This window comes from Pelmatolapia mariae, linkage group LG16_19 (genome assembly GCF_036321145.2).
Source record: "Pelmatolapia mariae isolate MD_Pm_ZW linkage group LG16_19, Pm_UMD_F_2, whole genome shotgun sequence".
Lineage (NCBI taxonomy): Eukaryota > Metazoa > Chordata > Actinopteri > Cichliformes > Cichlidae > Pelmatolapia > Pelmatolapia mariae.
In genome coordinates, this window is record NC_086241.1 from 59,963,308 (window position 1) to 59,991,165 (window position 27,858).

At 39.9% G+C, this 27,858-nt stretch overlaps 1 protein-coding gene across 5 annotated transcripts; it reads left to right on the forward strand.

Annotated features, from left to right (window-relative positions):
• Window positions 1-286: 286 nt before the first annotated feature.
• nin (ninein (GSK3B interacting protein)) lies at window positions 287-27,657 on the forward strand. Of its 5 annotated transcripts, none has more exons than XM_063497361.1 (29): window positions 287-519; window positions 2,942-3,154; window positions 5,914-6,007; window positions 6,640-6,812; window positions 8,609-8,654; window positions 8,779-8,954; window positions 10,372-10,518; window positions 10,683-10,850; window positions 11,001-11,137; window positions 11,346-11,486; window positions 12,345-12,519; window positions 12,666-12,776; window positions 12,944-13,033; window positions 13,125-13,260; window positions 14,134-14,255; window positions 14,502-15,625; window positions 15,881-18,235; window positions 18,536-18,634; window positions 18,739-18,808; window positions 18,934-19,101; window positions 19,189-19,305; window positions 19,602-19,715; window positions 21,689-21,835; window positions 21,922-22,101; window positions 22,196-22,330; window positions 22,418-22,519; window positions 22,613-22,705; window positions 25,560-25,673; window positions 26,789-27,657. In XM_063497361.1, exons 2-29 carry the CDS (start codon window positions 2,963-2,965, stop codon window positions 26,993-26,995), a joined length of 6,933 nt encoding a protein of 2,310 aa, XP_063353431.1. In that variant the 5' UTR covers window positions 287-519; window positions 2,942-2,962; the 3' UTR covers window positions 26,996-27,657. The 5 variants fall into 5 exon arrangements, with proteins under 5 accessions (XP_063353431.1, XP_063353430.1, XP_063353432.1 ...); XM_063497360.1 differs by lacking the exon at window positions 287-519 and adding an exon at window positions 2,707-2,786; XM_063497362.1 differs by lacking the exons at window positions 287-519; window positions 19,189-19,305 and adding an exon at window positions 2,707-2,786.
• The last annotated feature ends 201 nt before the right edge of the window (window positions 27,658-27,858 follow it).

The window sequence follows — 27,858 nt, forward strand, 5'->3', positions numbered from 1 at the left end:
GGGGTTGTTTGATCCAAAGATGGTTGCATCCAGTTTTGAACTTTGGCTGCTGAGGAAAAGTCCCCCTTCTGTGCTTGAATATTGCCTAAAAGATAGCATTGCAACACACATTATTCAAAACAAGACAGAGCTTTCAGTTTAAAAGACTGTAGTGATTTCGGAGCTGTTTTAGTTTGGTCCACTGGGGGCTGGCAGGACCGCGTTGCAGCTTCTTGGTCGGTCACCGCCCCTTCCTCTTACAACCGCTTTTCAAAACCCGCTACAAGCCGGAGGAGGATGATACAGCCGCGGACACAAAGCAGCCAGCAGCAAAACCCTGACAGCTACTTTCTCGGTAATGTTAGGGAACAAAATGCTGCTATCGACAAATTAGCTGCTCGTCAAACTTGCCGGAGCGGAAGGTTTACCTGCGCTGTAGCGGGAGAAATGTTGTAGTTTAAAGGTTTTTTTAGAGGTGTGTTTAATCAGAAAATTTCACTCGAGGAAGGAGCCAGCTGTCCGCAAAGTTTCGACACTTTGGTGAGTTTATTTTTTCTCAGACATTTCTTTGTTTCTTTCTTTCTCTTCTCCAGCTCGGGGTACTTAGCTTCTTTCATCCTAAAAAAAAGTGTTCCCTCACGTTCCCAAATGAACTAGCGCGGTTAGCATAGCGCATCACTTTCCTTATGACTGGTGAAGCTAGCTAAACTGCATTACAGTTAGTTTATTCTCACAAGTGACTTTAAATCTTTACTTAGATGAAGACAGGGAAAAGTCAGTGAAGCAAAACATACACGAGCTGCAACTGATTGCTAACTTTTTTCCATTTTGATTTAAATGGGGTTAAGTAAGCGCGCTAATGGAAATAAAATGCAGTTTTGCAGTTTGCATCACCAACAATTGCCCTCACATTTCACCCAAAGTTGTTTAAATGTGACTGAGATGGATTGTTTGCAGGTTTTCAAAGTTATTCCTTTACTAAACTTTCTCACATATGTCTACAGAAAATGGGAACATGGGAATTATCTTTATGTAGTTTCTTTGGACAGAAGGTTTGTATAGAGAGAGAATATCAAGTCCTCAGAGAAAACAGATTAAAATTTAGTTCCTTCATCTCTAGTTCAGTCCTCAGGTTTTTAAGTTTTATCTTTACTGGCTAAAATCTTTTAGTGACACTATGACCAGTGAATGCTGGGATGGTTCTAGGATTAACCTATTTTTTCCCTCCTAATATGAACTGGTTTTATTCTTAAGCTACAGCAGCTGTCGACCCACAGCCACCTTGAGCCTCTGTGGCCAAGCTTGAGGTGAAGGGCTGCTTGGATAATTGGCTCAGAAGTTTGTTTGCAGAAACCTGAATAAGTTCAACAATGCCAGCAAGATGTGCAAAGAGATTTTTGTTTAGTAAGAATCTGTTCAGGAGTCATGCATGTAAAATACAGCGGTCCTAAGCAGTTGCCCAATGCTTGCTTTTGCTTTCTGTTTGTCGCCCTGTTGCTCTGCAGGTTTACCAAACAATAGTTTTCTGTAAGCTGCCATACTGCTGAACCATTATTTTCCTGCATGCCATAAGCTGCTCAAATGTGCAGATGTAGAATAGTGACTTGGCCTTTGCGGACAGCCTATTGTGTGCAGTGAATGGGCACCCCGAGTCTGGAGTGTGGGGGGACACCTGGCCGAGCACTTGATGATTTCAGTGAGAGCAGCTGGAAGAGCAAAGGGTCAGGCAGCATATCTATTGTATAGATGAGCCCTGAGTGGGGAGTTTCAACTCATTAGACATACTGGTATGTTCTTTATGTTGAATTTGTCTTATGCACATCTATATATATTATGTTAGGACAAACTGAAGTAAGGTGATCAAAATATATAAAATATTAGAACACAAAGACACCTAAGGAGGGTGGCAAAATATCGTATTTTTGAAATTCAAGAAAAAAGTGGACAGTACAAATTAAATAATGCAACAAACAGACAAATCTTATTAGAGTTTATGTAAATAAAAATAGAAACATGTATTCTAACTCTGCTCAGCCCAATTTAAGCATCACCTTTGGTAAGCTTCATGCGGCTGACCTCAGCTGTTGTGTCTGGAAGTTATGTCACTGCTTAAGTTAGTAAGACTCTGTCTTTTTGCTTTGGACCAATGTCAGCTTCTTCTCTTACTTCAATCCCACATTAAAATATTAGCCTTGTAGATAATTCGCCAAGGTTGATTGTCTGCATTGCTATCATTACTTCAGGGAAACGTGGCTTACAGCTGACTTGAACTCCAGACTTGTGTTTTGAGGCGCCGCTCTCTGTCCATTTGCTTCTGTTGTTTTTCAATTAGAGAAATGATGCAACCCAATTGACACAAAAACTTGGTCCATGTGTAACTGAATCTGCCAGTCTGGAAATGCTGGCACACTGCTCTGGTCTAACTTTCTCAATTAGTCCCTGGCTGCTCTGTCCACTTGGCTTGGTGCCACTGTGTATTCAATGTTTTCTTGATTAGCTGTTTCAATAGCATATAATCTAAATGCTTATAGATACTTAAAAAAGTAAATTATTTGGTGATCAAAGTGAAATAAATTAAGATTCATTTTTATTTATTTAATGAATCAAAAGAAAGTCATGGTTGTTGTCGGATATCTTCGTGTCTATCAGTTTATCCGTTTGTCTAATCATTGTAATTGGATTACCTAAAGCCTCCACTGCAAATGAGGCTGGAGCAGTGCGTTGAAAGCTCAGTTGCAGGGCAGTGCTCTCAGATGAAGTTGTTGGTAAGAACAGATGCTGCTGAGATTGATGAAGCCATCCTGTTTGTGAGTATCTGTTAGCACTGTGACTGAATATGTAAATCCTGTCAAGGTACTTTAATGTCTTGCCTTTATCTTGCCTGCTATTGTCTGGCATATCATCCTCGAGAGGCCCAATAGTTGTAATGGAAAGTATGACATTTCTTTCACTCTTTCTTTAGGGCAGGGTGCTGTCCTGTGGGATGGATGACGGGCAAGAGCAGGACCAGTACGAGGAGCGGCTGAAAGAAGTTTTTAACAGCTTTGACACTAGCGGCTGTGGCTCTCTGTGCCCAGAGGAGCTCTCCGACCTCTGTCAGTCGCTGCACCTTAATGATACCGCTCCAGCTCTTCTCCAGACTCTGCTCCAGAGCCAGGACCGCCTCACTGCCAGGGTGAGTTTATTCCACTGCTGCTAAGCAGCCATTTCATCATAAACAATCGTCATACTGCTAATGTGAAGTCTGAAATTATACTTTACCTGGTTGGAAATGAGACACACACCCCCTTGTTAAAAAGCTGTTATTTATGCAGCAATATTCATTTCTATTACTAGTGTTGAATATATGCTACAATCCCAATTTCATGCTGTGTAATGATTTTTGGCCTGTCCCATGTGCACAGATTTTTTTTTTTCAGATTCTCTGAGTCTTTTGAGTTTTTTGATGATACTACATGCTGTAGATTATGAGATATTCAAAGTTTTTCCAATTTTGGATTTGGGAACAATATTATAAAAATTTTGTAGATGCAGGGTTTTTTTTTGTGTATTGGTAAACCTCTGCCCAGCTTTACTTCTGAGAAACTCTGCTTCTCCCTCTAAGATGGTCTTGTTTTTATATGTTATGTTATGTTATGTGACCTGTTACCAAATAACCTAATTAGTTTCTCCAGCTATTTATTTTTCGTAACGCTTCCTTTGTCAGCCTTTGGCAACGTTTTTGTTTTTGGGTTTTTTTCAGAGACATGTAGCTGATTTTGACATTTAAAAGCCAGTATTTGTCATTAAATAATAATAATATTTCAGTATGTTCTGTTGTGACTAAAATATGGATTTACGAGATTAGTAAAACGTAAGTGCTTTCTATCTACCATTTACACACATTAATTTGAGAGCAACTTGGGGTTAGTATCTTGCCCGAGGATATTTGGTTCCACCTCCTGAGCTACAGCTATGAGGTAGAACAGGTATTACTTGTGCCCCTTTTCTTGTGCAGGCCAGGATTTTTCGTATTTATTTGCCATTTCATTGTTTGCTTAAGATACCAACCCCTGGTCAGCTCTGACCCAGGTGTCAAGACAACAAACTATGTGCTGATCACACACACTTTTATTTGAGAGGGGGGCCATTTGGAAATGTATTAAAAAAAAAAATAAGGACAGTGGTTCTGATAGTTCAACCCATAAATAAAGATGAGACGTATCCAAACAGCTTAACTCCACATGCTGGCATGTAGTGCTGGGCGATATGACGATATATATCGTGTGGACGATAGAAAAGTGTCTATCGTGCCATTTGTCTTCTATCGTTTATATCGTACTAACCCAAATTTTATAAATTATTACATGAAATATATAATTAACCCTTTACAACTGGTCGGAGCAGGTACACTCCGTTTTACCTAACTATTTTTAAATCCCTGTAGAACTGGAACCACATAAGGTAGTGCAATAATTTTTCTTTTGCATGTGAAACCGGAGTTGTACTTACATCTTATGCCATTAGCTTGTCCAAGGTCACGGTTTCCTTCCACATATAACTTTGCAAAAATTGCATAAGAAGCACTTGCAGCAACAAAAACACAATATTCCAGAAACACGCTTTGCCGACGTTCATAAGACTTCCTACGTTGGCATATACGTCAGCGCGAACTATCGCACGTCCGCCATTACCTGCCCGAAACCGGAAGTGACGTCATTTTCGCTAAAGGGCCTTATAAGCCTATGTTTGGTGTTTTTAAAAGACATGTTTGACTGTTTTTCTGTATCGTTTCTGGGATGCTTAGAACTCAAATTACACTGTTGGAAATAGTTTATTTTGATGCATTATAATATTTATTTTCATTTTTCCTGTAGTATATAAAAATTAGTGTATCTCAAAAATAAAACTATGAAGACACTCAAAATAAATTTCTCGTGGTTGCAAACTTTTGTATTTACAGTTTTGAGGGATACACCGCTTAATTTTTTTTTAACTAGAAATATATGTAAAAAACAAAAAAACGATTTTCAATTTTTTTGTAGTTTATTGCACTACAAGTTTTTGCAATTTATGTAGTTACTATGGACTTAATGCATACATATTATTAAAATTTTGGCTATAACGGTTGTATTGATATATGGAAACTTGAAATACTCCCACAAATGGCACTACAGCATGTAAAAACATAAAGATAAGCTCTGGCGGACTTGGTTCTATGGTATGTCTTAAAGGGTTAAATAGCCTGTGGCAAATATATTAGTGTTGTCTTCTCACTATACATGCTCTTAACTTTATGCAAGTAAATAATATGGTATAAAAAAAAATGATATTTTTCGCAAAGAAACTCCGTCTCGTGGTTTGCTGCTGTACGTGCACCCGGATTTGCGACATACTTTACGGTAACTCAAAACAAAGACTGCACCCTCGGCACTCGCTGTTTACAGACTGCGTACTTTCCAGATGACCACAGGTCAGGTCGTATATCGTGATATATATCGTTATCGTGATATAAAATAATTCATATCGTGATAAATATTTTTTCCATATCGCCCAGCACTAGTGGCATGAATGTTTGTTTGTATGTAAGCGTGTAGACAGACGGGTGGCTATTGTCTGGCATGTGTGGGTGTTAGTGGGCGGGGTAAATGCTAGCAGAGGGGCCGCTTAAATGATTGCTTACTCACGGCATCCAACAATAAAGTCAAAAAGCCCCAAGTATCCCCCTCCCCTCCAACACCATCTAAACCGGGGAGCCGTCAACCTCCGCAGCACAAAGAAAATCACCATATTCAGGGTTGGCAGCTGCTGATTCTTAAAATGTGACCTTGCTGCTCCTGCTCAAACCCTCCTCCACACAGACACCCAGACTCCACCTCACCCACAGAGAATAGCACCCATTGTAAGGAATTTCATGAACTTTCTGTAAGACGTATTTCTTTAATTCTTTTGCAGGTTGACTTTGAACAGTTCAAGGATGCTCTTATTCTGGTTTTGTCTTCATCCATCGAGCCACCTCAGGAAGAACAGGAAGTCCTGCCAAAACCAGGTAAAGTCTTGATGGTTGTGCACAATGTTTTGAACAAACCTGCCTGCAGCATCGTCCTGAAGGCACAGAGCATGACGTTGTGCCCTTAACTTGAGTTGAAATTTATGTTTCTCATTCACCTAGTTGTGTAAGTGGAAAAGCCCCTATGCACAGCCACAGGACCCAAAGCAAGTCTTTGAAATGACTTATGTTATTACCATGCTACTTATTGTGTAGATGATGACAGAAGAGGCTGGATGCAAGTTCAGTTTCTTTACAGATCTGTCATCGTTACATTGTGTAAGATCCTTGTTATATGACAACATAAAGAATGGACCTCATCAAAGCAAATACTACATTGTCAATATTTATGCCTGTCAGTGAAGCGTGATGTATATTGAACCTATGTGGTTCCTGTTAATTTCTCTAAAGGTTGACATTTAGTTCATGGCTGTTTTACTGAAACAGATGTGGCTTTGAAAAGATCCTAAAGTTACAAGATTTAGAGAAGTTATTTGGAGAAGTACATACTGGAGGCTCAGCTAAATGCTAGTCATCACATTTTTTTTTTTCCTGTTTTTGTTGTGCTAAACTTTTATGCAAATAAATACTCTATGCGTATTATTTGACACTTTCTTGTTATTTTTCCTCAGAGTCTCCTGAGATCAAACCAAAGTTTGTGAAGGGCGGTAAACGTTATGGCCGCCGTTCCACACCAGAGTTAATAGAGCCTATTTCAGACTTGACTGAAGCCACACACGTAAAACCAGCCGACGAGGAGGATTTGGAGGACAACTATGACTCAGCTGTTCCCAGGAAACGTGAGGTAAAAGGCTGAGACCGATCGGTTTTTCATCTCGAGTGCCATCCTTATCGCTTCCTGTCCTTGCGTGATTCCCAGCAGCCACGGGCCGGCATTCAGGCGTTATTCTTAGCTAATCAGCTTAGCGGCATGCAGGGCAGATCCTGAAGTGTAATATAAGCGTTCCAACACAAGATTCACAAGGTCCTATTAGTTGCATAACAAATTAGTACTGTCTGTAAATAACATTGTGAGGATAATTAGTGTTTGATAAGCCTTGAGTAATTAACACCTAACCACAGTGTTTGTGTAACGTCAGACTTCATCAGGCGATTTATGTGCTGGCGGCTATGCAGAGGTTTAAGAATAGGAGGTTTTAAAAATGTACATCCTGTGTTTTTGGCACATGCTGAAAAGGAAAGGGACATGAGACTTGTCACAGAGTTTTTATTATCAGGTCATTTATGGCCGTGAACAGTTGAATGGTGTGGGTGTGTGGCCACTCTGATCTTCTACATCTGTTTCTTGGTTAATCAGACTCACTTCTGACATGTTTCCACACGCAGTCCTTTCTCACAAATAGCATACAGCAGAGATTTTCAGTTATTAGTAGCTTACTTTAAATCCGCTCCGAACGACGATACATAGTCAATTAACAGGTTGTTTAACCCTGTGAAGCCTGAACTATGAAATAATTGCCAGAAAATTCACATTTCTGAGTGTTTATTGAACCTTCTGACAAATGCTTATAAAAATAATGCCTTTAGTATTCAGTTAGTTGTGCAGAACTTTGCAAAGCTGGGCTGCAGTAAAAGAAACTCCTCCAAGTGTTCACCAGGGCAATGGTGGTAAATTTAAGCTTGGATGGAAATGTTGGTATTCTGTGTATTGTCTCTGACTCCACCCAGAGATGCCTAGCAGCCCAAAAGCAAACACTATTGGAGATGCTGAACTGAAACGCGTCTTGGCATTGAATAATGTAGCTGCAACAATGCTGAAAGTATCCGGCCTGGGGACCAGCAGATGGGGCTGGGTCAGGGGGCTCTGCCTCAGAGGCTGCAGGCCTGCTGCTTGGGGAGGAGGTTGTAGGCCTGTGTCAGGGAAACAATGAGCTCCGTTACCCCTTCCCTCCTGGATGCCCACACTTCATGTATCAAAACGCCACTTGCAGAATCCCATCTGCTCTTCATTCCCTTACTGCTGGTTTCCCAAACAATAGGTGGGAATTCTGGGTTCGGAGTTGGAGATCAGCGATTAAGGTCTTCAATATTTCTTCACAAGGAAATTATTTATTTTATTTTTTCAAATTGAAAATCATTTAAAACCTTTTTTGTGAGGCTAGTTGTCAGCAATAACTTAAATTTAATAATTTTGAGTAAATACTTTTTCGAAATTGCAGATGGTTGAGGTTATTTGATTTATTTGCTTGATTTCTATGCTATTCTATTCTTCTATTCTATTTTATTCTTTATTATTTGTCTATAATAGAAAATAAAGAAACGTGTGTGCACAACACATTTTCTTTGGTGCCGAAATCAGTCCTCCAGACCTCCCCCGTCAGGGCCCGTGCTATTACAAAAGGTCCTGTGTGTGTGTGTGTGTGTGTGTTTTTTGCAGTCCCCCCCCCCCCTGCATTCAGACTCAAACTTGTCTGATTTAAAACCATGCTTGAACACACACACACACTCTCAGCTGATTGTCTCATGAGAAGATCAGAGGGGGGGTTGGGACAATTGTTCTCAGTAGATATTTTAATGGTTAACTGATTCCAAACAGAACTGATTATAGCTTATTTTATCTTTTATATGTTTTTGTTTCAGCGCTGGAATGCTCACGATTCAAGCACAGAGGAATATGAGGCAGAAGGTACATCAGATTCAGATTAATTTTAGACATTTTACTTAATACAGGACATAGCTTTGTTTGGTTTTGTTGGGTTTTTTTTGTTTTTTTTTTTTGATGCATGATCTAACTTTTGTCTTGTGTGCAGGTCAGATGCATCTCTGGAACCCGGATGAGCCGAACACGCCTCGGGGATCCATTGTTCCCCTATCAACTCATTTAGAGGAGAGGCTGCGTGAAGCCTGCGAGGAGATGGCGATACAATGGGACAGATGTGCTGGTCACAGTGAATTGCTTGCTCTCTGTGAGCATTTGGGTCTGGAGGTATGTTAAAGGGAAAAATGCAGAGATTTGAAATTACCCATGATTTAAAATAACCATGTCTGCCTTGGTCTTTTTTATCTTTATTCTTTGTTGTTGTTGTTCCCCCCCTTTTTCCCTCCTCTTCTGAGGGCTCTTATAATGGTTAGAAAAAAGTTTTTTTTTATCTTCCACAGACTTTTACTTTTTTTTTATTTTTACTGATATGAAAAGGTCCTTCAAAACTTCTAAATAACTTAAGAGCCTTTGATAATAATGTTGTTTTTTTTTCCTAGTAAAAGGCATGATAGCCTTGCAACACGGAAAAGATCCCCAGAATTTAGATAGTCCCTCATCTAAGCAACCTCTGGCACGGTACTTAATCATGTTCCCAGCAGTAAATCTTAAAGGGAATCGGATCAACAGACACAAATTTCATGATTTATTAGAGATTATTACTTTATCATCTAAAGTTGTTAGCAAATTTTCTGTCTTTTCATTAACTAATTACTGCACTTCTACATATAAACTAACTGCTTACACCGGTTTGAATTCGCTTCGGTCTTTATAAATGTCGTGGCAAAGATTCAAGAAAGTGCTAGAAACATTCTTCAGAGATTTTGGTTCAGGTTGGCATGATGGCGTCACACAGTTGCTTAAAATTTGTCAGCTGCACATCTCAAAGATGCTCTATATGATTGAGACTGGATGAGTTTGGAGACCACTTGAGTACAGTGAACTCATTTTCAAGAAACCAGTGTGGGAGGATTTGAGCTTTGTAACATTGCTCATTATCCCGCTGGAAGCAGCCATCAGAAGATGGTAAACTCTGGTCAAAAAGTTATGAACATGGTCAGCAACAATACTCTGTGGTGTTTAAATAATGATTAGTTGGTACTAAGAGGCTTGGTGTGTGCAAAGATAATCTTCCCCATTACACAACCACCAGCCTGAATAGTTCATACAAGGCAGGACGGATCCATGCTCTACAGCTGCTTGTGCCAAATTTTGATTCTACCACCCAACCATGTTTTTCCAGTCTTCTACTGTCCAATTTTTGTGAGCCCATGTGAACAGTAGCTTCAGTTTCCTGACCTTAGCTAACAGTAGTGGCACCAGGTGTGGTCATGTGCTTCAAGGTTTGACGTGTTTTATTCAGAGATGCTCTTCTGCGTACCCTGGTTGTAATGACTGAGGTAATGTTGCCTTCTTATGAGTTTAAAGCGGTCTGGCCATTCTCCTCTGAGCTCTGCCATCAACAAGTTCTTTTCTACCCAGCGTATTTCTACGCTGGATACGTCTTCTTTTTCCAACCATTTTCTGATAACCTAAAGATGGTTGCATTTTATTTGGTTTTACTCAGGTAAATGCAGTGTAAAGGTATTAATAAAAAATCTTGCATTTTCTATTTTTTTTTTCTTTTTAAATATATATATATCAGGTGAATGGAGATGTGCTCCTAAGCCTGTCTGCCGATGGAATGATGACTGTTCAGGAGTTTGTATCCAGGGTTGCAAACCACAACAAACCCCCCACGCCATCAGCCTCAACACCCTACAGACAGCTTAAACGGCATCACTCTACTCAGGTATGGTATTTGTTGTTTGAGCTTCACCGTGTTAGGAGATTTGGGGCTAATTTCAGGGTTGTTTTTGATGCTTTTTGAAATTCAGAAAAGGCTCAATCTCTGTAGTATTTTGTATTTTTTCTGCTATGATGTATTAAAAAAAAATTGTTTTCTTCTACCTACAGCCTTTTGATGAGGGGGGACGGAGGATAGCTACGCCCTCTTCTTTAACCAGCACCATTGGCATGCGTCTGTTCTCCTCTCTTGATGATGGCACCGGTTACACTCCTGTGGAGTACATCCTGGATGCCTGGATAGAAGACGGAATAGAAAACAGCACTGAGATCCTGCAGGTACATTACTGAAGTTACACTTCTTACTCTTCTTAGTTTATTTATGGTGAAACAGACAGTGTTTCACAAAGTTGTTGACTTTGAATTCATCTTCAAAATATAATTGGAATATATTTAAAATAGGATTTTAATTGGAAATTGTTTTTGCAGGCTTTGAACTTTGAGCTGGATGGAAAACTGAGTCTTGGTGATCTCACCATGGCACTTGAAAATGAGCTACTTGTTACTAAGAATGGGATTCACCAAGCGGCACTAGCGAGCTTCAAAGCTGAGATCAGATATCTCCTGTGAGTATGAGTCATCATCGTAATACAGCTCATACAGATCTTAATACGATTTGTTGATCCATGATTAAGTGGATTGTGAACTACTTAAAGCTGATAGTGTTGAAATTGAAAATAAATATTTTTAAAAAACAGCAGGATTGTTGTTTTTGTTTATCGTGCCGTGTAACTCGTGTACAATTATTGTTCCTGTTGGTTTTTCTGATCTCAGAGAGCGTGTAGACAGAGAGCTCAGAGAGAAAGAGAAAATCCGATCTGATCTGGAAAAAGCAGAGAAGCAGAAAACGCAGCTTGCCACTGAGGTGGATGAGCATCACTCTGCAATTGAGCACATGAATAACCTCAATCTCAGGTAATTTATCATTCCAGTCGCACCACACGTCTTTTGAGATGCTTTTTATTAAATTTTATAAAGTCCAGTGACTAAACGGAAGGTTTGGAAACACATTTGTCCTGTTTAACTTTTTTTAAATTTTGGACCTGTCTCCTAGAGGCCTCATTCCTGAGGTTTTAATTTATTACGTCTGTTATCTGTATGGATTTCATTCATTGATAAACTGCAGTTGAGCCTGTTTAGCTTGCTTTACTTTAACTAAGAAATTTTGTTTACTCTAAATGTTTGTGAAGAAAGGTTGAGAGCAAATATTAAATCTACTTGCAGTGTTAATGAAATGTACTAGACCAAAACACAATGTGCCACAGCTGCCCTAAATTAACAGTATTGGTAATTACAAAATAATTTTTTGTATTTATAATGGTTAATTTCCCAAGCAAGCTCTTTAATTGAAATGACATTTTTTTTAAAAGTAAAGTATTTTTATTGTTTTTATCCATGACTTTTAAAATTCTGTGTTTTACAAAAATGATAAAGCACTTTAATATTTTTGTGTTTAAGATGCCAAATTGACTTACTTTCCTGAACAGAAAAATCCTCTTTAATGGTTCTGCTTGATTAATATCTGAACTCTCAAAGTTTGGTGTGCCAGCTCAAATTTGAGCTTAAAAATGTGAATTCAGTTAAAGTTCAGTGACTTACAATATTATTATTATTATTTTTAGTTTTTTGGGTTTGTTTGTTTTTTTTTTTTTTTGACAGATTTCTAAAATATTTGTGCTTTCTTGCTTTTTTTTATGACATGTGATCCAATAAATTTGTTACGTAATATATATTAAGTGTTTGAGTTTGTCTGCTGTGGATGATCATCTGCAGGAAGCTTGAGCAGGACCACAAAGAGAAGCTAGCAGCAGTAAAATCTGAGCTGATGAGGGAGATGGAGCAGATTCAGCAGCAGGCTTGCCTGCAGCGTGACGAGCTGGAAGCAGAGATCGAGAAGATCAGGGAGGATGAATCTTTCCTCCGAGACCACCTCTCCATCTCGGTGAAGGTAACCGAATAATTCATGGTGTGCAAGTGTATTTGTTTTTTATTTTGTTAAGCATGGAATATGTCAGTGTTTCTAATGTACACTATGTTCTTTATCCCAAAAAAATAATTTGAAAATATAAGAATCATGATGTTGTTCATTTTCAGGAGAACAGACGTCTGGAGATGGAGTTACTGGACTGCAATGAAAAACTAGTTGATGCTCAAAACCAAATTACCAAACTCCAGAAAAGTTTGGACAACATTATGAAAGATAAGGTGCAGACACATTTTGAGATGCTATATAATGGATTTTCATAATATTGACTTTCACTTTTTTTGCTTGCAATTTGAGTTTGGGTTGCTATTGTTTTTTTGTTTTTGTTTTTTTAATATCTGTGTCTGTGCTAGCATGATGATTAGTATATGATCTTTTCTTATTTTAGTTTGGTGATCTGGACCCTAACAGTGCAGACTTCCTCCTCCAAGAGGAGCGTATTAAACAGCTACGCAGCGGCTATGAAGCTCAGTGCAGGGTAACTACGAGACACTGTTCTTTCACACAGGAGCGTGTAGAATGTGCTGACATCACACAGATGTTTAACTTTAAGTACTCTTATTCCGTAGGAATTACAGGATCGTATCGATGAGCTGCAGTCAGAGCTGCAGGAGTTCCACAGCCTCGGACGAACTCATCAGTCTTGTCAGAAACCTCTCTCCGAGGAGCTGGAGAGTAAAAGCCCTGGAATGGAGTCTGACCCAGGTAAGCCTATAGTGTAACAGTGCAGTAAAATAGTGCTCAGAATCATTAAAGAGGACTAACTGCATACATGACCTATCGTGGAACAGTATTATTAAATTCATTGGTGACACAATTGCTGTTGGCCTGATATCAGGTGAAGATGAGTCAGCATGCAGAGGTGAGTTACAGCAACTGTCGGTAAACAACCTGGTTTTGAACACTACTTAAACCGAAGTGCTAATAATGGACTACAGGAAAAGGCATGACTCAGTCTCATTCTGCATTAGTAGGAAGTGTGTAGCGTGTGTAAGGTCCTTTGAATTGGGTTTCCCCCAATCAGGGAACCTCTCCTGGTCAGACAACATTACTAGAACAGGGAAAAAGGCACATCAGAGACTACTTAGGAAAAGCAACAAAACACACATCAGTGTGGGATGCTGGCTGCTCTGTAGCAGTCAAAAAGGTGCTGCAAGGAGTGGTACAAACAGCAAAGAATTAAAAAAAAAAAAAAAACACTGGTTGCCAGCTGCCATCCCTGGAGGACATTGCACGCTACCTCAAAAGAGCACAAAACATCAAGGACTGCTTTCACCACGGTCACAGTTTGTTTGGACTGTTGCCTTCAGGCAGACGATACAGATCACCCAAAGTGCACACCTATAGCTTCAGAGACTATTTCTTTCTAAAGACTAACTGGGTCCTGAACACTTAAATGTACTGATAAATTAATGCACTGATAACTGACTCGTGCTTCTATGCTGCAACTCTGTTTGCACTGGTTATTTAGAGGTTATTTATTGGTGTTTTTTTTATTATTAGTGTTGTCCTCCTTTGTTTTTTTTATCCTTTGTCAAATATTAACCAACTCCTCACTTCTAACTTGACTTCTCACAGGTCTCGGTTCAGAGGAGGTTCAGCCTTTCAGTATGAGCCTAGAAGCAGAGATGATGCTGGAGCAGCTGAAGGAGCAGCACCTACGTGAAATTGAGGAATTGCGAAACCAGTTGGAAATCAAGGTTAGTCTGCTAGCACCATCAGTTTTTAATGCATAAATCTGCTGAAGAAAATGAGAAGTTTTAGAATTGGAAAGAAATCAGGAGGTGAGACCTCTGCAGGGTCCTCTGCATCTCCACTCTCAAGTGCTTTAATAAATAAATAAAAATGATTATTATATATAAAATATGGGGAAAGGGAATGTGTGACTATTATTCAGAAATTAACTACAAGGTTTATATAAATAATTAACTCTTTTGTCCATACAGATGAATGAATTTAACAACATGGTGGAAAAACAGAGGGTGAACCATGAAGACCAGAAAGCTGCCTTGGCGAACCTCCACCAGCAGGAGGTTCAGGCTTTAAGAGATGAGATGGTCAACATTCAGAGCCATGCACAGGAGCTGCAGAGCCAGCTGGAGGAGGTAGAGTTGGAGAGGAGTTTACTGGAGGAGAAACAGACAGAGGAAAGGGAAGAGCTTAAGAACCTGCAAGAAGAGGAGTTGGTAAAACTAAGGAACCAGCTGCTGGAGGCCCAGACTCGCACTGCAGACCTGGAAGAACAGCTGAAGACCCTAAGAGTTCAACAGACAGAGACAGATGAAAGTCTTCAGACTGAGATTGAGAAGCTGAGGACTCAACATGCCACAGAGCTTAAGAAACTAAAGGATGAGCATGCAGAGCTGTTTGAAACCAGACTAGCAGAGGAGAGAAAGGAATTACAGGAGGAAAAGGCTGATTTGGAGAAGAGATTATTAGATGATTGGGAAAGCAAAAAGAAATTGTTGCTAGAAAGCCATGAGGAGAAACTAAGTGATAAACTAGAGGAGGTAAAATTGAAATTTGAGGAGGAGCGTGAGGAATTGGTGAAGATGCTGACAGAGGAGTGGCAGAAAGAGAGGGCTCAGCTGGATCAGCAGAACGGCGAGTCTTTACAGATGCTGCTGGAGGAAGAGATGCTGAGACTCGTCAAGGAGCAAGAAGAGAAGGAGAACAGTCTGAGGGAGCAGTGGGAGAGGGAACGAGCTCGGCTTCAGGAGCATCACGAGGCGGCGCTGCTCGAAAAAATACTCGAGGAGAGGTCGCAAATACAGGAGAAGTTTGAGCAGAGGGAGAAAAAGCTGAAGGAGGAGTGGGAGAGGGAGAGACTCCAACTGGAGGAGGATTATGAAGGGATGATCCAGGATAGGATAAATGAGGAGAGGGAGAAGTTTGAGACGGAGAGAGAGGAGGTGGAGAAAAGACTGGAAAGTTTGATAGCAGAGGAGAAGGCACATCTAGAGGAGAGCCATCGAGAAGCCGTGATGGAGCTGAGTGTCAAGCACATAGAGGAAAGGGACACACTCAGCGCCATGTTAGACAAACTACGAGATGACATCGCCCAGGAGAGGTAAGAAACAACATTTTACTTAATTAAATTTATCAAAATTTATTCTTCAGCCTTAATCTCAAGCTAACATCACATAAAAGTGGTGTTAATCCTCTAAAGTAATACCAAACAATCGAACAAGATTTTGCTAAGTGATAAGGTGTCTAAGCTGCTTTTTTTTTTTTTTTTAAGCCTCCTTTGTTGAGGATTGTCAGCAATTATAATGCAATACTTTGCAAACTGCTGCTGTAACCACCCTTGAATAACCATGTGCAGGAAGGACATCGAGATCAGTTTCAACCTGAGAATCAAAGAAGTGGAAGATCGTTTCTCCTGTGATCAGGAATCTGTTGCACAGCGTTTTCAGGCTGATGTTTTGAAACTTGAACAGCACTACCAAAGAGAGCTGGAGGCTCTTTCTGAAAGCCATGCCAAGCAGAAGCTCGAATGGGAAGCAGAGATGCAGAAGGCTCTCGAGAGAGCAGAGGAACAAAGAAAAATGATGGAGGAGGCAGCGGAGGGGGAAAGACAGAGAGTAAATCAGGAGTGGACAAAAGAAAGAGGGGAGCTAGAAAGTGTTCACGAAGAGCAAATGGAAGCACTAATGAAAGAGAAAAAGCAGCTGCAACATGAGCTCGATGACTTGATTAGCAAGGCTCAGACCAAAGAAATAGAGCTCAGCAAGCAGCTGAATGATCTCCATAACAGGCTTCAGGAAAGCCTGAAAACCAAACATGATCTTCTTGTTCAGACAGAGCTCCTGTTGAATCAAACAGTCGATGATTTTAAACAGGAGAGGGAAGAACTTCTGAGTAGTAATTCAGAACTTGAGTCAAAGTACAATGAGATGCTTTGTATTTCAGAAAGGCAGACAGCAGAGAGGATTGAACTTTTAAATGAGTGCGATGATTTAAAGATGAAGATCGAAGAGCTGGAGATGCTTCTTAAGCAGGCCGCAGTGGACTCTGAGCTTGACAGGCGTGAGCTACAGGAAAGTGTGTCCATTCTTGAGCAAAAGTTAAAAGATGCAGTTGAGATTAAGGCAGAAGAGTTTAAAGCAGAGAGAGATGCGCTTAAAGTAAGAGTTAAAGAGCTGGAGATGGAAGTCCAACAGCTTTCGTCTTCTGTGGAAAAAGTGGAAGACAAAGAGATGAAGGAATTGAAAGGGATGAACACATTTATGGAGGAGATGCTACACAACAGAGAATGTGTTTCATTATTTGGTGAAGAAACACCTGAAATTTTGGATGGACAAGATAGCGATGAAGAGACTCTAACGGGGACTCTGTATGCAGGAGAGGAAGCCACTGAAAACGTGGATGTTTTTGACACAAACAATGAAGATGGCTCTGCTACCAGTGACATTCGGGGAGACGGGGAGTTAATGGGTGCTCGTGAAAACCAAGAACTCCGACAAAATATCGTGCAAGAAGATATGAAAGAGACTCATGAATTGTGGCCTGCAAATGCTGATGGGTTTCAGGGATGTGGTGATGATATTGATGTTACCGATTTCCCCGAGCAAGCTGAACTTTATCACGCAGGCTGTGAGTTGGCACCTTCTGATCACCCTGAGTCCGAATCCACAGAAAACACAAATGAAGCAGTTTTCCCAGAGATGAAATGCGGGCCCGTCTCATCACTTGAGGCCTTTGAAGATGGTGAGAACAAAGCAACTCTTGAATTATTTAAAGAGAACAATCCTCAAGATGTTGCAGCAGTGGGGTTTGAAAGCTGTTCCCAGGAAGATGAGCAGCATCATGAGACTGTGGTTGTGCCCTCAACGCTGGAGGAGACAGGTTACCCTGGTGAACCGTGTCTGGAGGATGCTGAGGTTAACTGTTTACTGAATAACTCCCCAGATTCAGACTGTGAACATTTACTCGCAGAACTAAAGGGGGAAAACGTTAAATGTGGACATGAATGTGTGGATCAAGACTCTGATTGTGAGCAGCAGTCTTTGCTGAAACTACAGGCTTTCTATAATACGACCACAGAGGAGAACATTCTCCTGCATGAGAAGATTGCTTTGCTTCAGCAGAAGACGGAAATACTAGAGAACCTGCTGGCTCATAACAATGAAAAGATCAAGGCTGGGCACCAGGTGTTAGAGGAAAACTACAGCCTCAAAGTTAGAATGTTGCTGTTAATGGAGCATGTCAAAGAGCTGGAGATGAAGGCCTTGAAAATGACAGATCTTCAGATTAGGTATGAAGATTGCATGTGTGAAAATACCAAACTGAAGGAGCAAAATGGTGAACTTGAGAAAAGGGTGTGGAGCCTTGAGAGTAGGATCAATATTTTCCACAGTTTCAAAGAGCAGCAAATTTCACTTGTGGATGAGATCAACAGGATGAGAGAAGAAAACACTAAACTGTCTGAGCTGTTCAGCGAATTAGAAAGGCAGGACGGGATTCTTTCAGCCTTTGGCCTAGATGCTGAACGACTGGAGAGCCCCTCAGTGGAGGCTTTTCTGGATTTAGATAGGGAGCTGGAGGCTAATGTTGATGCAGTGACTGATCTTGAAGACTGCTGTAAGGAGTTGGAGAAGCAGAACACGCAACTTCACCGAACCATCACAGAGCTACAAGACAAGTCGCAGACATTAAACGAAGTGACGCAGGCTCATAGGTAACATGGAGAAAATTAGGATCCCTTTGTCTTCTGTGGCCGGTGTTACCACCATCCTTTAGTGCTGTGAAGTTCTAGCTGCGACTGAGCTTCTAAACCCTCTGTAGCAGAACCTGACAGTTTTTGTCCCCATAGGTCATCAGCGGAAAAGCAAGAAGTCGTTTAGTGTGTGTAAACTGTAGAGTTGTTTATAATCGGTGTGCTGCAATCCGTTTGATTCTCATATGTACTCAACATGCATCGTGTGTGATGGATTCCTGCAGTTTCACTGAATTTATTTTTCTGACTTTTTGTCTCCAGATCTGAAGCCAGTCGTCTTGCTGAAGAAAACGTCATCCTCAGGCAAAAGATCGCTGCATTGAAAGAAGAGGACTTAAAGGAAGTCCAGCAAGAGTTGACGTAAGAAGCACCAAATATAGTTTGCGGCTAACCACCACAGTAGGGGTTTTTTTGTTAGTTTGTTTTAATGCATAATCACATTTTCTTCTCACACTTAATTACAGACAAACATGGGAGCACCTGAAGAAAGAGAAGCTAGCAGCTCAAAAAGCATCACAGAATTTCCAAAAACAGGTGATGTTATGCAAAGATAAATACAAAAAAGTTTGAAATATACAAAAGAAACCAATTTGTCCTTACACACTGGATTCGATTTATTTGGACCAAGATATTTACTTTAAAAACATGAATCTCCACAGATTGTAGAGCTGCGTTTGCAGAGTCAGCAGCTGGAGGATGCGAATGGGATGCTGTCAGAGAAAAATGCCCAAAATACTGCCGGTATGGAGAGTCTACGACAGCAGCTGGCAGAAATGATAAAGGAAAATGAGAGGAGGGAAGCTGCTTCTGCTGAAGAGAAAAACAAGGTAAACGGCGTTTAATGACCAGCTGATAGTCGCCACGGTGTGGTGGCGGTGGTAGCGGGTAGTTAATTGGTGGCTGTTTTGTGTTAGCTGGCAGCTTGTGTGTCTGCTCTGGAGGCAGAGTTGACCAAAGCTCTGGAGGACACTGCACAGCTGGAGGAGAGGAATATCCAGCTGTCACAGAAGCTCTCTAACCTCAGAGAGAAGGTGAGCATTAGATTATGGGCACCAAAACACTTCACATTCAACTCCACCATAATATAACACAGACACAATATTAAGAACTTCCTAACACCACCCCTTCTTAGAATTAATTGACCCAAGCTCATCCCCATCTCTGAATACCTGCAATGATTAAGATGCAGGAAAAAATACAAACTAAGTCGTTTCTAGCCTTAAGCCAGCTGTGATCTGCTGAGATCTTTGGGTGTTATTTGCCCTTACCATTAAAGTTATGCAAAAGATTGCTTCCCTTACACCTGTAGGTGTCTTTTGGTTGTCAGGCAATCACGGTGGGCACAATGGAGAGTCACCTCAGCCACCTCGTAGAGGAGCGGAAGAGTGTGGATAAGGAGACTGTAGGGCTGCGCAACCAGCTAGCCAAAGCTCAAGAGAAGGTAAGGCTGCTGTAGCCTAAAGGATCTCACTCGGTCGCCAGATAAATGACAAATCGTTTGGGAATTTTTCAATAGTTGGGGTATAGTGGGCTTATTTCTCAGCATTTTAATAGAATTTATAGAGATTTCTAGCAAAGCACACAATGCAAGCAAGCAAGCAATTTATTTATATAGCACTTTCAGATCAGCCCCCAGCCGAACACAAAGTGCTGTACACTTGACATGCCAAAGTGATACATTGAACATGTTAAAAAAATAAGAAAAATAATAATATAAAAATAAATAAAATATATATATATATAAAAATGATTAATAAAATAACATGAAAATAAATAAAATTAGCACAAATAGCAAAGACAATAATAAAATAGTATAAAAAAATGATGATGAGAATTACATTTAAAACAATAAAATCAGCACATTAGATCAAAACAATAAAATCAATAAAATCGGGTCAGACTGTGTCATATGCCAAGGAGTAAAAATGGGTTTTAAGATGTGTTTTAAAAGTGGACAGTGAAGGGGCCTCTCTAATGTGCTGGGGCAGATTGTTCCACAGATTAGGAGCAGCAATAGAGAAGGCCCTGTCCCCTCTGAGCTTCCTCTTGGACCTGGGTACCTCCAGGAGCAGCTTGTCAGCTGACCTGAGAGACCTGGGGGGTGAGTAAGGATGCAGAAGCTCAGAGAGGTAAGTTGGGGCAAGACCGTTTAAACATTTAAAAACAAACATGAGAATTTTAAAATGAACTCTATGATATACAGGCAGCCAATGGAGCGAAGCCAGGATGGGAGTTATGTGCTCTCTTTTACAAGTTTTGGTTAAAAGTCGTGCAGCAGAATTCTGGACCAGCTGCAGACGAGAGAGAAGATGCTGACTAACTCCACAATACAGAGCATTACAGTAATCTAGACGACATGAAATAAAAGCATGGATTACCGTTTCAAGATGCGGCCTGGATAAAATAGGTCTTATCTTTGCCAAGTGCCTTAAATGGTAAAAACTGGACTTGACAGTAGCCCTAATTTGACTGTCTAATTTAAAATCACTGTCCATCTTAAAACCCAGGTTTGTAACAACGGATTTAAAATACTCTGCCAGAGGTCCCAAATCCATAGCAGAGGGTTCACAAGGTCCACTAGGACCAAACAGAATCACCTCAGTTTTGCTTGAATTACACCTTAGAAAGTTTAGGGACATCCAAGATTTAATGTCTTCTAGACATGCTAGAAGTGGCTTAATAGAGAAGGCCTCTTTCTGCTTCAGAGGCAGATAAATCTGACAGTCGTCAGCATAGCAGTGGAAGGATATTCCATGCCTTCTGAGGATGGTTCCCAGGGGCTGTAAATATAATGAAAAAAGCAGAGGCCCTAAAATTGAGCCCTGCGGGACCCCAAACTGAAGAGGAGCAGAAAAGGACTCATGCCCTAAAAGGTTAACACTAAAAGTTCTGTCACAAAGATAAGACCTAAACCATTTCAAAGCAGTACCACCAATGCCTGCAAGATGGTGCAAGCGAGACAGTAAAATGTTGTGGTCTACAGTGTCAAAGGCAGCTGTTAGGTCAAGGAGGACAAGAACAACATGATTACCAGAGTCACAGGTAAGGAGGATATCATTAAAAACCTTTAAGAGTGCTGACTCTGTGCTATGAAAGTTTTTAAAACCTGATTGAAAGACCTCCAGGATACCATTCTCATTTAAAAAGTCCATCAATTGGCAATGTACAATTTTCTCTAAGATTTTAGACATAAAGGACAACTTGGAGATAGGTCTGTAGTTAGCCAATACAGTGTGGTCCAGGGCAGGTTTCTTAAGCAAGGGTTGTACTACTGCATGCTTAAAATTAGCAGGGACTACACCAGATATTAAACTGCTGTTTATAACAGTAAGAACAGCCTGGCCTATGCTAGGAAAAATCTCCTTAAAAAACTTGGTCCATTAATTAGCACTAATATGCTTCTTTCCACTCAAGGTCAAGACTATGGAAGAAACTCTTCAGACTGTCAACCATCAAAGTGCTCGTCTGAAGTCGGACCTTCGTGTCTCGCAACAAGAGAGGGATTCTCTAAAACATGAAGTTGCATTGCTACACAAACAGCTGCAGAATGCTATAGATAAAGTGAGTTTTTTGTTTCTCTATAGTAAGGTAAAAGACACAAGCTGAGGGCAGAACAAACTGTGACCTTTTGACCTTGTTAATCTCAGAACCGTATTTTGGAGATAGCCCTGCACTCGAGCGGTCTGCAGAATCACAGTAAGAAGCTGTACAGAGATGAGATGTCTCGGCTGATGGAGCAGGAGCAGCAGCTACTGAGGCAAGAAAACGAGAGACTTCAAGCAGAAGTGTGCAGCATCAAAGAAGACCTCATCCAGTCCAGAGAAAAAGTGAGCCGGGCGCCACAGAAAAATGGCAGGCTTTTAAAAGCTGCTTCTTTTTTTTTCTCTGTTAGTTATGTGAGTGGTCTTTTCTGTTTTGCAGGTCCGTCAGCTTGATGCTACCATACTGTCCCTGAAGCAGCACAAACATCAGAGTCAGTCCTCCCTGATGAAGGCCTTGGAACAGGAAAACTTCTCTCTTAAGAAGGAGCTTGAAGCACAAAGGGAGCTTACCATGGTGTGCATTCATGCTGCTGACTATAACCAACGAATGTTCCGATTATATAAAGTCCTCAAATTCTCATTACATGTGCTTTTCATTCAGGGCTGTGAAGGTGGACAAAGACGCACTGAGCTGGAGAGCCTTCAGCAAGAAAACGAGGCGCTCAAGGCTCAGCTGGCTCGACTATCAACACAGCTGCTCGAGGTACTCCAGCTTTTTTCTTTAAAGCTTTCTTTGGATATACCAGTTTAACAAGAAAGCAAAATAATTTAAACAATATTTTTTTCCTGTTTCCAGACTTTTCAGGCACAATTCATGGGACTCCTGCCTCCATCACCTCACAGGATGCCCAGAGGACAGCACCGTGGTGAAGATCCAGACAACATGCAGGTACAGTGCAATTCAGAACTTCCACAATGGCAAACCCGACCAAATATATAACAGTTTACTGCTTAACTAAGCTTGGATATATTAAATAAGTACTGCATTAGTACATTTATAGATTGACGTTCTTTTCTCACACTTATTTTGTTCGATCACATTGCACTTTTTTTCCCCTTCTTTTGTTGTTAATATTAAATTAATCTTTGAAGCCTGTGCACCACTTCTCATGCTGGTTCACTTTCTAATGGGACTTGATACATAGACCTTTGTCACAGCAGCTTCAGTTTGCCATGAAATCGTAGTTAAACGCAGGTTTTTCTAATTAATGTAGGTTCTGTTCTGTGTACTCACAGGGCCTTCATTAATGTGATTAGATGCACCTGTGTTTACCTCCTTATTTCCCTGACTGCTGTTACTTGTTCAGATATTAAATAATGTACAGCATTTTCATATTGTACTTGTGGCTGTAAATGTTAATGAAAAACTGGACATCACTAACATTTTCAACATCATAGCAAAAAAAAAGTGTAACCTGAGCTGAGTGTCCTCCATTCCTTGTCTGAGTTTTCCGCTCCTTTCTTTTTCTTTTATTTATTAAAGCTGTGTTTGCTGTGTTTTTGTTTTTTGTTTTTTTTATACCTGTCGTAGATCCATTTTGGCACCCATCTGTCTTCATCTCCTTTTGTCATATCTGTAGAAGTTTTCCTTTATGGGTCTGGTGTTTTAGCTTTCGGCACCTATTTTTTTGTTTTGTTTTGGGGTTTTTTTGTTTGTTTGTTTCTGAATTCATTGTCTTTTATTTTCAACCTTGAAGGCTGGTTGAAATAGGCTGAAGTAGTTGCCATGGTGTGATCATCTGGGTGAGGTGGCTGATTTATTTATTTATTTATTTATTTATTTTTTCCTTTTTTCACGTTTTCTCCCACATTCTGCATAAATCTTCATTTCCCAACAAATACAAATTGTCCTTTTATAGTTATCATACGTGTAAGTGGCATCTTCCACCTTCATCTATCATCACCAGGTTGCCATTAACACAGTGGACTTTGTTAGCAACAAAAACATTATGCACAACATCTGCAGAAAACTTCATTTCTAGTTTACTTGCAGATTAAGTTTCTTTCTTTTTTTTTTAGTAATTGCTGACTTAGTCCTAGTTTGCCCACATCTTTGTTCAGCACATCATCAGTGGGGATCAGTTACTGATTGAAGTTTGAGATCCCTGTATGTATGATTAGTCCTGCTGTTCATTTGGCTTATACCACTTTCCAAATCCACAGTGCTTAAACAGTGGACTATAAATTTGAAAACGCAAAACTAAAGAGATGTTTTCTTGGCCAGTATGAACAGAAGGAATGCTGACATCCTGCAGATTAATAAATCTGCATTCGTATTAGGATTCCTAGTTCGTCTATCTTAATTTATTCAGTAGTCTACACACATCTCAGGCATAAAAAGCCCATCTTTAGGATTAGAGGGTAGAGCCCTGGTGAAGTGTACCTGCCTTTTCTCTCCAGGGGGCGATGCCGGAGCAGCGGGCGGCACACGCAGACAGCTGCCGGCGGATCGGTGGATTGTAACGCCAGCGTCATTTCCTGCTCTTCGCTTTAGAGACTGCTTACATTCTGCTCTCCCTCTGTATCCGGAATAAAAATCTGAATGTGCCACATGGGGCCCCACATTCGTGGTGCCTGAGATAAATGGCATGAAGTTGTAGTTGTATTTCACTGCTGCTAGGTGGCAGGAAGACACAGAAAAGGCTCCTGATTTGTTTTCCCAATGGGATTTTGATCACACTAATACTTGCATTGACAGTTGATATACTATGTTTTCTAAAAAGAATAAATAAATAAAAATCTATAGAGCTTATATAGACTGGAAAGAGGTAAGACCCTTTGGTGGATTCATTATACATCCTGATCACAGACAGTCTTTTCAATGCAGGGTTTACTTTCTGGGAATGACTGTTATGCACTTGTGTCTTTTTAAAACTTTAAAGGGTTTATGACAAGGTATGTATGTATCCTCGGAGGAAAAATCTTGTCATCAAGGGCCAAGGTTGGTGCCTGACAGCCTTTTGAGTCTTTTTTTCTAACAATCAAACCATTCACACCGCTTATTGCCAGGTGATGCTACCTGATGCTATTTGTGTGCAGTCAGGGTTCATGGAGATTTTTCAATGAAGGTACCAAGTTTTTAGTCCTCTACTGTCCTCTACTGTATATTTGTGTTCTGGGCATTTTTTGTTGCTGCTGAGCACCCAAAGTGAATCACATCTTTTTGTTTGTTTGTTTTTGTGTGTGTTTTTTTGTTTGTTTGGGGGGGGGGGGTTTAAGCAAGGACTGATCAAACATGTTTGGTAGTTAATTTCAGTGTTTGGCTGGTATTTATTAAATCTTTGTGAGGTTAGTAGTGTGTCTTTAGTACAGCGTGTCATTATGTCCGTGTTTTGGTTTTTTTAATCATTTAGTGCATTTTTGTTCTTCTTCCTACGATGCACATTGGTTTTATTTATTTTATTTATTTTTCATGTTTAGAGTTTGTTTTATTTATGCATTAATTAATTAATTAATATTTTTTGTAGCTATATCTGGAATATAAGTCATAATTTTATACTTGTTTATTTTTCTAGTGAATCATCCTCTTTAGAAATGTAACAGAAATCCATTAATAAAGAATAAAGCAACTAGCTCACAAGAAATGCCGTCTGTATGGTGTCTCTGACTCATCTCACGCTCACATTTGTGAATTTTTTTTATTTTTATTTTTTGTAACCCACTCAGAAGCGAAAAAACTCATTTTATATGGTAGTCTTGCATCAGCAGCAGTTTGACGATGTCCTTGACTGTCTTCTCCCCAGGATGAAAGGGAGACGAAGATGAAGCGCATGGAGGAACGAATGAAGGAAATTGAGTTGTCTCTGCATAATGTCAAGCTGCTGCTTAAAGAGAAGGTTGCTCAACTCAAAGACCAGGTCAGTTCAGTTTCAGTTCATTGGCTTCCACTAACTTGTTTTTAAGGTGCTGTACAAAGCTGGACTGCCATTTTGAAGAAAATCTATTATACATTGGCTAATTTGGATTTTTAAACACAACCTTTAAGGAGACTTATTAATTTAGTTTGGTTTTATTTTTACTTTGTATATAGCACCGGCCCACCAGCTGTCTTGCACTGTGCTTTATATTATAAAGTAAAATCCTACAATATCAGAAATGCTAGCAATCACTTGGTGACAATGGAGAAATATGATTCACTTTTAACAGAAAAAACCTCCAGTAGAGTCAGACTACAGGGGCAAACGTCTGCCACGATTACTTCTAGTGTGAAGTGAAAAAGAGGGGGGGGGGCACATGGTAACAATGACAACGCAACACAACCTGTGGGAGAAGACAGACAAAAGTTAATAATATTCATTATTGAAACATGGTCAGTGCATAATGGGAGGTTCCCTAGCAGTCTAAGCCTGTATCAACATGGGATGGTTCAGGGTCATCTGATACAGCCCAAACTATAAGCTTAATCAAACATTAAAGGTTTAAATCCAATTTTAAATGTAGAGAAGGGAATCTGCCTCCATCAATTTGGAGCTCTTTCCACAGAAGAAGAGGTCTGATGAGATCTGATGGGGTCTCATTGTTACTTTATATGTGAAGAGGAACATTTAGTGCAGCTTGATAATGAGTGATTGCAGGAGTCCAGCCAAGAATGTATGAATTCGTTTTTCCACATCACTCTGAGATGCTTGGGAATTCCACAGAGATTCTTTTCTTTTTTGTTTAATTTAAAGAAACTCAGAATTTAGAATTAGAAAGGTTATGTCGTTAATTTAAACGACATAACAGTTAATTTAAACTACACCCATATTGTGTTTTCTGTCTTCTTAGATAATTCCAACTCCATTTAGTCTTCATAGCAATGGAAATGTATCCTGTAATAATACTACCTAAGGGAAATAGTATGGGTCCTGGTACAAAACCTTGTGGAACTCCATAACTAAACTCCTTGTTTTTACGAACAATTTGAAATTATTCAAAACATTGCCGTGCAGTGTAACCCATTACAATCAGTTATCTACTTTGACTTTTCTAGCTGCACAAGAACGGCAAAGCAGACGTACTAATCAAAGATCTGTATGTGGAGAATGCCCAGCTGCTGAAGGCTCTGGAGATAACTGAGCAACGTCAGAAAATCGCAGAGAAGAAGAACTACCTGCTGGAGGAGAAGATCTCTAGCCTCAATAAGATAGTGTGTGACCTAAACCCGTCACATCTTCCACTGCCGTACCATTATAAATGATCACAAAGTATTAACTTGAAATGTGTGTCAAAGTCAATATTTGCACTGTATCTTTACTAAATACTTTTATTTTATTATATTTATCACTGCTGCAAACTTTATGCGGCAGATTCTGCCAATTCATGAGAACTGGTGGTTTTATGTTAAATATGCAGTATTTTTGTCCATTTAATTCTAACCAGTAATTAATGGGACCCATAAATAACTAAATATGAGGTCAAACTGCAAAGAAGACTTGTCTTTTTACAGTTATTTATATTTTTAAAGCACTATTACCTATTATTAGTAAATATCTTACCTTTAAACTTTTTCTCTGTCCAAAGAGAGGAAAAACAATTATGAAGTGTACTTTTTATACAAGTGTGTCCAAAAGTTGTGTGTATCTTTTCCTTTTCTAGCCCTATTGTAAAAGAATAAATAGAAACCTGTTGTTCGGTAGTAAAATCACGCAAACTGAGAAGTCGAATCATGCTTTACCCGAACACTACCTGAAGTTGAAAAGACTTTAAATGTCTGTCAAGTGGCAATACTTAACATGTCATTTTACTTTTAAAGGAAATTGTATGATCTGTTGCAATATGTAAAGGTGTATATGCTATGTCATTATGGTTGAGACAGGGTAATGGCTGTGCTTCAGGTATAAATAAAATGAATGGATTGTTTTTGGTGGTTTGTAAGTTACAGCTTTTTCCACAGTTATTTGATTGCACATACACATAACAATAAATGTGATTCAAGCAAAATCAGCATATTTAAAATTCATGCCAACCCTCCATGCCAGGAATGTCAAACTTATTTTACATTGTGGTCCTACATCCAGCTAAAGCTGTGGCCTAATAACATGCTAGAAGATGCCTCTTAAT

Coding starts and splice junctions, on each gene's coding strand:
- nin (XM_063497360.1), top strand. CDS start 2,733: ATGAAGTTGTTGGTAAGAACAGATGCTGCTGAGATTGATGAAGCCATC. Junction 21,836..21,921: donor TGCAGAATGCTATAGATAAA/GTGAGTTTTTTG, acceptor TGTTAATCTCAG/AACCGTATTTTGGAGATAGC. Junction 22,706..25,559: donor AAGATCCAGACAACATGCAG/GTACAGTGCAAT, acceptor TCTTCTCCCCAG/GATGAAAGGGAGACGAAGAT.